The sequence below is a fragment of the Octodon degus genome, unplaced genomic scaffold (assembly GCF_000260255.1).
Source record: "Octodon degus isolate 3935 unplaced genomic scaffold, OctDeg1.0 scaffold00109, whole genome shotgun sequence".
Lineage (NCBI taxonomy): Eukaryota > Metazoa > Chordata > Mammalia > Rodentia > Octodontidae > Octodon > Octodon degus.
Window position 1 is genome coordinate 2,466,123 of NW_004524685.1, and position 9,533 is coordinate 2,475,655.

General features: G+C 37.7%; 1 protein-coding gene across 2 annotated transcripts in view; it reads right to left on the reverse strand.

Annotated features, from left to right (window-relative positions):
- Hs2st1 (heparan sulfate 2-O-sulfotransferase 1) overlaps positions 1 to 9,533 on the reverse strand; it is a 186,280-nt gene that overhangs the window by 1,252 nt on the left and 175,495 nt on the right. For both annotated transcript variants that reach the window (XM_004639281.2, XM_023724335.1), the window contains exons 5-6: positions 3,245 to 3,342; positions 559 to 716 (exon numbers count right to left, since the gene is read on the reverse strand). In XM_004639281.2, the coding sequence (XP_004639338.1) occupies positions 559 to 716; positions 3,245 to 3,342 (256 nt within the window). The remainder of the gene's footprint in view (positions 1 to 558; positions 717 to 3,244; positions 3,343 to 9,533) is intronic.

Below are 9,533 nucleotides of genomic sequence, written 5' to 3' on the forward strand. Positions count from 1 at the left end.
AAAAAAAGTAGGGCTGGCCAAATAGCTTAGTAGACTAAAGCACCTGCAAGCAGGTGCAGGGGCCAGGGGTTTGCTGAGATGGCAATTGAGCCTGGGTAAGGTGGTGTGCGCCTGTAATCCCAGCTTTTGGGAGGCTATAAACAGGCAGTTCACTACGGAGTCCGATGTAGTAGTGAGACCCCAAACACCCTGTAGACCCTTCCCTAAAATACAAAAAAAAAAAAAAGTGGTAGGAGACAGATCTAAGGGTTTAAATATATAATTTGGAATCTGAATCTGGCATTACTGTGACACATTTCTAAGGCTAATTTTGTAGTCTGAATTATTTCACTATTCCTAATTCTCATCTAATGCAATTTATTCATGTTAAAAATACTTAACACTATCTGTGTGCCACATGTGATCTTTTAATGAAAATATTAAACAGAAACACAATACACTTCCCTTTCTAGAGCTATCTGTTGTGTTTTACTGAAGAAACTTCAAATTGTATACATTTTTTAAAGTTATTTTAAAAAAGCTAGGTTTAACTTAAAAAAAAATTCCTTATTTATATACCTGTACGATAGAGCTCTGTTGCACCCCTGAAAAACCGTGGCAAAGCTGCCTCCAGTAACATGATAAAATCTTCAAGTTCTTCAGTAACTCCCACCAGAAAGTACTCATTAATTAGGTTATACTTGGCTTGATCCATAGCCCACCTGCTTCCCACATTCCTAAAACCAAACAAAAAGAATTAAAAATTTGGGTGTGACATGGCAAAGTATTCCTGATGTTTCTGATACTGCATATTATGGAGAAAACAGACAAACCCATGTACAGTCATAGCTCTAATGCTCTTCCAGTAACAGCCTTGGGAGGCACGTCTGTTTTTAATTTGCCTTGCTTTCAGATCTAGTGCTAGTTCAGATTTTACTAGCGGGCTCAATACAATCAAAGTTTACAGAGTTTACAAAATGCACATATGTAACATATGATTTAATGTGAGTGAATTTTAATTCACTTCTTTTTTCATTTTACAAACTTTTCCCCTTTGGACCATCTCAATGTGAAGCACAGGATAGCCTTGAACTCTGAACCCTGAATTTAGGGGCTATGTGTGCACTAAAGAGCTCTTTAGTAAGATCTTAGCATTTATGTTCAGCACTTATCTTGTAAATGTTTCCTGAAGCTTCTGCAACAAAAACATAAGGAGAAATGGCTCTGTTAATGGCCTCTTATTTGAGGGTGTGTGTGTGTGGGGGGGGGTAACCAGGAATTGAACTCAGGACCTCACACTTACCAGGCAGGCAGCTGTGCCTCTGAGCTACATGCCTGGCGCCTGCCCTCTTATTTTCATTGATCCTGGCCGTAAATAGAGTTTACCCTAACTACATACTTTGGAGTTCTTTTTAAGCACTAACACTCTTCAAATTTGAAATCTGCCTTTAAGTAGGTTAAACTAGAGGTTTCACCTTTCTAATGTTTTCTCAGATATTAAAAAAAAGGGGGGGGCAGGGAGTAGAAGGAAGGGGAAATAAATAAGCAGATTTCTATGGACGGCCTCAGTTCTCTATGAAACATTAAAGTCTTGAAAATGCTCAGTCAAGCAGTATTCTTCTGTTTGAAGGCAGAGCTTGGCAAACTTTTTCTATGAAGGGCCAGGAAAAGGTATTTTAGGCTTTTTAGGTTACTGTATGCTTTAGATTATAAATATACAACTCCACTGCAGCATGACAGTGGCTATCGATAGTAATAAATAAACAGAAACGACTATGTTCTAATAAAGCTTTATCAAAAAGAAAAAAAAAGAGACACCCAACATAGTCTACATGGTGCAGTTTGCTAACCCCTGTTCTAAGGAAATAGTTAAAACTAGAGAAGATGGTTTTCCTGTGTTTCTAATTTTTCCTGTGCTATCACAATGCTCTGAAATAATCTACTGTATATAGAACTTTATGCTTCATAGTTACCTAATAATGTATCTCAAATAATGAAGAATTTCCTTGTATTTCTCATTATGGTTTTAAGGAAAATACTTTGAATGTGTTTCTATTTTTCTACTTATCATATTAAAATGTGGACTAGAATAAAAAATATACAATTATTAAACACTTAATACGTTCTTAGGAAATAATTCTTTTCTCCCTCCTTCCCTCCCTCCCTCCCTTCCTTCTTTTTCTTTGCGGTACTGGGGATTGAACTCAGGGCCCTATGTTTGCCAGGCAAGCACTTATTCTACTAAGCTATCTCCCCGGCCCAATAAATTCTTTATTAAAAAAAAAATATCTTTATTTTCTACCTCATATTTATTAGCAGATTAAATTATAATCACAACCTTAGCTCTTTTTTTAAAAATCAGCTTAATGTTAAAGTCAGGTAAATAATTTACCCACTAAGCCTCTTTTTTAACTTGAATGGCTAAAACAGTAATTTTAGGACAAAATAAAGTTTATCAAATGACCTTTGGTCTCTAATTAAACTTTTTGCTATAATAAAAGCAGAACACCAAACCAACTTTATTTATTTATTTATTTTTTTGGGCAGAACTGGGGATTGAACTCAGGCCCTTGCACTTGCCAGGCAAGTGCTTATTCTACTGAGCCATTTCCCCAGCCCCAATAAACAAACTTTAAAAAAACCACAAAAACCAAAAAATAGTAACCAGGGCAAAGAGAGATAGAGCTCAGTGGTCTAAACCCTTGCCTGGCAAGCACAAGGACCTGGGTTCAATCCCTGGTACCACATCCCGTGCTGGCCCCAGAACCTCAAGTGTGCTGTGTCAGCCAGTGAAACTGGGCATGGTGGTGCAAGCCTGTAATCCCAGCGCTGAGGAGGCTGAGACAAAAGGATCACTACGAGTCTGAGCTGCGTAGCAAAACCCTATACCAAATACATAAATAAAGAAAAAGATTAAAAATAAAAATAAAGCAGTAACTGAAAAACACTATGAGGATAACATATGAATAATCTTTTTTTTAATGAATAATCTTTCAAATGCATGTAAAAGTAAACAGAAAACTAGGTATTAATTACATGTTATTTTTAGTCTAATCTTCACTGATTTCCCTTTATGTAGTTTGGGATCAACATATTCATACTCACGAAATACAGATTTATAGATGTAAGAAGGAAAATGATCACTTGAGGGGCTGGGGAGATGGCTCAGTGGAATAAGTGCTTCCCTGGCAAGCGCAAACAGCCTGAGTTCAATCCCCAGTTCTGCAAAGAAAATGATCACTTGAAGCTAACTTTATCTCCCTACCAGCATTCCGAGCTATGGCCACAGAAGAATGGGATTTGAAGCCAGAGCTTCTCTGGAGCACAGTCTGAGCCGCCCTCAGCCACACATTCATCAAAAGTCTGGAACAGAGACAAAGGAGCACAGTAAGTCATACATCCAGGTTTCCCTGAATTCTCAATTACTTAAAGTGGTGAATCATTGAAATGAATGGGTGAGGGTAGGTAAGATAACAAAATGAAAAGGATGGCAAAGTTATGCAAGTATACTCCAGATACTGAGGAAAGTTAAACACGGATTTTCTCGTAATTTTTTTCTATGCAAATTCTTTACTATATGAAAGGACCTCCCATAATAATTTGCCCTCAAGAATAAGTACTGGTTTGTTGCAAATTTGTATTTTCTAATCAAAGGAAATTATCATCCCTTTGAGACGATATAACAGAAACTTACCGGAGACAAGGCCTGGGTGGTGACTGTCCAGGGAGGAAACCTAAACATACAACCTGTTATTTCTGGAAAGAGGAAGTATGCAAGAGTAGAAAGAACACTCATCTTGTGCCAGCTCTGACTACCACCAGGTTTGACTGTATTTTAGGAACATCTTTTAAGGCCTCCAGGTTGCATTTTTCTAATATACATAATCAGATATACTCAAAGGGTCTGGTCAACCCAAATCTATGAAAATAGATCCACAAACTCCTTAGACTGTGTACAGGTGGAACTAAATGATTGTCTTTCTTCTGGCAACATTCAAGAGGCAAAAGCACAAACTGCAACCATCAATTATTTATTTTTTGTTGTTGATGCTGTTTATCTGCCTTGATAAAGTGAAAAGGTACATGACTTAGGTTTGAATCCTGGACCTGGAAAACTTCAGCTCTATGTTAGTTTTCTCCTCTAAAACACAGGGCTTAATTTTCCCTGAAGGAATAAATCTACACTATGCAGTGCCTAGGGAGCTCAATGAATGAGACGTCTTCGTGTCTATGGCTGTCTTTCTTCTACCCCTCCAGCCTAGGGGTCAGATACAATGCTTTCTTGGTCTGTGCTTCTTTGACCTCCATAGCATTTTGCCCCATCTTTTCCTTCAAAAAACCCTCTTAGCCTCTCTACCACTAATACATTCTTTTCTATATCTGCTTCTTTTGTTGATCTCCCCTCTGCCGTTTTTAAAAATGTATTTTATTTAATTAATTAATTTATTTATTTTTGTGGTACTGGGGATTCAATCCAGGCACTTCACAGAGTATATCCCTGGCCCTTTAGAAAAAGTTAATTTTTAAAATTTTGAGACAGGGTCTCTAAATTTTGCAAGTTGCCTTGAACTTACAATCCTCCACAGGCTCCTAGAGTGCTGCGCCACCACAACTGGCTTGGTTCTCTGTTCCTTTCTGGATATACTACCATCATCTTTGCAGATATGTTTTGGTCCTTTTGACAAAATATTCACCAATTATTTATCTTAGCATTCTTTGCTTACTCCCTGCCTTAGCCCACTTGTTAACATTTCCTTGGTTTATAATTTTTGGACAAAAGACTTTCAAATCAGTATTCACAGATCCCTTCTAATGCCTACTGTGCATTTTAATTTGAATTCTCAGTGTTGCTTTCCCAATCCATCTTCACTTTTTCACCTTACTTCCATGAGGATCTCATAATATCATTAACCTTTATTTCTGTATCAATTTCTTTATTTTACTTTGACACTTGTGGTGATCCTCTTGCCTCAACCTCCTGTATGCTGGGATTACTAGCATGTGTCAGGCATCCTGCCTGGCTACATCAGATTCTTCATTGAGTACCTTTATATACTTCCTTTTAATAGGCTCTGTACAGTTAGTTAGCAGGTTATCCTCAGCAGTCACTCCTAACACCTTTTAGCTTTTCAATAGCATCTAAGACCTTGGAAAACAAACAAGAAGAATTTTCCCTTGCCTTTCAGGAATGATTCATAATCTGACCTCAATGCGTCAGTCTTGCTATGTCTCTGTGCACAGGTCTACCTTAACCACGATGACTTGTTGTTTCACAACCATGTCATGTGTACCCCTAAATCTCTATACTTTTGCTGACTACAATTACATCTTCCAATACTGTAGTTCCTTCCACTAACCTCTTTACCTTAAAACTATCTTTCCAGTGACTACTACAGCCTAAAATCACTCATTTTTTTTTTAAGGCAGTATGAATTAAGAATATATTTCTTGTAATATCCAGCTCTTAGTTTCTGGGTATACAAAGATCCATAATTTTATCTACATAGCTTGCTTCATGCACTTTTTTTTTTTTTTTGGTATTTTTTAGGGAAGGGTCTACAGGGTGTTCAGGGTCTCACTACTAGATCAGACTCCTGTGATCTGCCTGTTTACAGCATCCCAAGAGCTGGGATTACAGGCATGCGCCTCCACACCCAGTCTCAATTGCCGAGTCCAGGCGTGGAGGCGCGTGCCTGCAATCCCAGCACTAGGGAGGCAGAAATCAGGAGGATCACTTCGAGTCTGGGCTGTGTCGTGAGACTCTGCGCGCGCGCACACACACACACACACACAGTCTCCATTGATATCTCAGAGCGTCCTGGTGGGAGGCCCAGCACAGCAGGCCCAGAGATGGAACCCCAAGCCCCTGTGCCTGCTTACAGGTGCTTTAATCCGCTAAGCTATCTGACCGGCCCGCTTCATGTACTTTGTAAATGTGTGATACTCTGCTTCCTTATTCTGAGAACTTGGAAGGATCATGCAGCATGTGTGTGTCCCTCATGGTACACTGTGTACTACTACACAAACTGCATATTAATTTTGGAAGGTTACCACTGGAAAACTGCTCTTTGGAGACTTACACAATGCTAAAGACAAGAGTTCTAGTGGAGATGAAAAGTAGCACTTTTTTCATGAAGCATTTTGACAATCTTTTCAAATTCCGTCAAACTTTCTGTGTGTGTGTGTGAGATGTTGTCTTTAAAAAGCAAAAACACTTTGGCCTATATTTAAGATTCCATAAGCCCAATGTGAATAGATAATGAAAAACTCTGATATTTTTTACATGGTTTGACTTAGATTTAATACTCTAAGCCATCTTCTAAAGTTTTGCCATTTACGCTTAGTTCATTAAAAAACAAAGATCAAAACTTTATCTCATTCTTATCTATCTCGACTATGCCCTAATTTCCATGAAAGATTTGGCTCAATGAACCAGGTGATGATAGAAGAGGTTTCTGAATCCATGTCTATGCAATTTTTGACAGGCCCACTTGTAGCATGCTGTCTCTGAAGCAGGTAATTTCTTCATGCCTTTAACCAGAGCCAGAAAGAGGATGTTAGTGAAGTCATTACCAATGACCTCACGACTTGCCACATTTCATGTCCGCAAGTGATTGTATGTGAGATTCAAAGACTTTTAAGATATTTTGCTTAATTACAAGAAACTAACAGGCCAGGGATATAGCTCAGTGGCACAATGCCTGCCTGGCAAGCATGAGGTTGTGAGTTTGATTCTTGGTACCAAAAGAAAAAAAGAAAAAAGAAAAAAGAGACTAACATATTAAAAGAAATTACAATTTTAAAAAATCATTTAATTTATTTGGTACAGGGTCTCACTACACAGCTTGGACATGTAGTGATCCTCCCCAACATTGAGATTACATGTGCGCACCCCCACACCTGGTTTTGGTGGCCAGCACAGTGCAGGGCTAGCATGGCATGTGTTACCAGGGATCAAACCCAGGTCCTTGTGCTTGTTAGGCAGGCACTTAGACCTGAGCTATCTCCCCAGCACAGAAATTACAACATTAAAGGTTTCAAAAAAATTTACTAATTCTGATATCCTATTAAAACTAAGTAAGATGTCATTGGCTATTTAATTTAAAATTCCCCAGTTGGCCAATTTTTAGCTTCTATTCTCTTGAAGTATTTTGGTTCTTCTAGCAAAGAGACTATTAAATCATCAAATCTATTTCTGGCCAGTAGTTTTAATTCAGCTAACTTCTGGCAGACTAAGAATCACCTCCCAAACTCATGCTTCTCTGGCAATGAACTGAATGCAGTCACATGACTACTGGTGGGCTGGAGGCAGAAGTGATGTGGGCAGCTTCGGGACCATGTGCCTAGAAGGAAACTGCTTGGCCTGCACTACCTCTCCCCCCAGGGGCTAGAAAATGATATGGCAGTGACTCAAATACAACAAATCATGTAAAGAATGTTAGAGCAATACAGGGTACCCTAGAAGGACAGCACAGAGCCAAGCTGCCCCAAGAGTCTAGGTGCTCATCTCTAGACTTTTATGTGAAAGATAAATAACCATAACCTACTTGATTTCTTTGTTTCAGAAGCTTAGGAACATCTACACTAATCCACCCAATGAATATTTTTTTCTTTTTCTTTTTTTTGGCAATTTTAGGAAGGGTCTACAGGGTGTTCAGGGTTTCACTACTAGATCGGACTCGTAGTGATCCGCCTGTTTACAGTCTCCCAAGAGCTAGGATTATAGGTGTATGCCAACACTTGGAGCCAGCTGAGTAAAGACTAAAACCTCCACAATCTGTGAGTTAAATAAACCTTTACTTCCTTAATTTTGGGTGTCAGGTACTTTGTCCCAGCAGTGAGAAAAAAATAACTGACACTATGTTCCATGAGCAAAACATGTCAGGAAATTGGGAATTATTATTAATGACCATAAGGCAAATGACTTTTTTTTTTAAAGGCAAATGTTTTAAGCCAACAATTATAATCAGGTAGCACTAAGTATGGAATATTTTTATTATTATTTTTGCAAGTAAGTACCTATTTTTATGTAGGATATGCTAAGTTCATTATAATTCTCAGAGCTGTCACTAAGTTTGCTGAATTCAGAACAAGAAATACAAGTAAATTGAGGTGAAATTGTGATTTCTGGAACCTGTAAATAGTTCTTCACAGAGGTAAGCTCACTCTTTTTGTGTTTTTAATAGAGCACACATACATTTACTTTTTATTAGTATAACCCCCTTGGCGTTCTGCTGATAAAAAAAAAATGAGGAACCTACTGGAGCAGTAGAGAGCTGAAATCGTTTGCGTGATGAAGAATTAGCATTCTTAAGTCCTAAGAAGCAATGGCTCTGCTGGAGAACAACCGACAAACAAATTACGGCTATTCCAACTTGGACATTTGGTGACATTTTCTTAAAATAAGTAAATTGTGCTTTTCACTTGAAAGAAAACAACTGATGGTGTTCATTAACTGAGTGCTTCCTCACTGTGAGCTGTTTAATGCCTGATGTATGTGTCAGTGTTTGGAGACACTTGTGGTTCTTACAATTGAGGTGTGGGGATGCTACCAACTACAGGCCAGGAAAGCCTTCAAACACTTTCCTAGGTACAGGTGGTGCCCTATTATAAAGAACTGTGTGGCCCAAAACAATAACGTTGAAGTCAAGAAACCCTACAATTGTCTGTGATAAAAGCTATGCTTCAAACAGTAAAATGTTTGGAAAACTTGTATTTGCCACTAAAAACCTGACAAAAGACATTTCTAACATAATCTATGGTGATATTACTAAACATGAATTCCTGATACTGTAAAATAAGAGATACATCTGGAAGGTCCATATAACTAAATGAACCAATATGTTTAAAATTAAACTTGGTTAAAAGACTCACTGAATGCATCTTAATGTAGCACAGTATAAAAAATTTACACTGCAACCACAAAACTACCACTTGTCAAGTTTGGGTATAACAGTAAAAGAATAGTCACAATTTTCTGAAAAGGATATTAAAATTGTCTCTAGTTACCTATCTATATGAAGCTGTATTTTCTTTATAAACTTCAATAAGAATAATGTAACTTAATTCAGAAATGGACATGAAAATTAGGCTCTCTATAGTAAGCCAGACACAAAAAAGATTTGCAAAAGGTAAAATTATGGCACTTTCCTTACTTTTGAGGCTGAAAGAATGGATTATTTGCACTAAAATATTATTTGTATTAACACAAGATGGGTTTATTTTAAAATTAAAACATTTCTTGGTAAATTGGAAAAATTACTAATACTGGTAAATATGAGTTATCAGTACAGTACATTTAGCTCACATAAACAAAAGTTCTTAGGAAGTTATGAAATCTCCCAAATAAAGCCAATAATTTGTTCCTTACTGAAGATCAACTGAGAGTGTCTTAAGTGCTCAGGTATCTGAAATGTCTCTCAAATTACCATCTGACAGTGTAAGCAGAAAGCAGATCAGATTACAGGAAGACTGCAGTTCAAACCATAATCACTGCTGTAAGTGCTGAACTGAATGAAGCTCTTCAGACATTTTCTTTTTTTAATTTTTTTTTT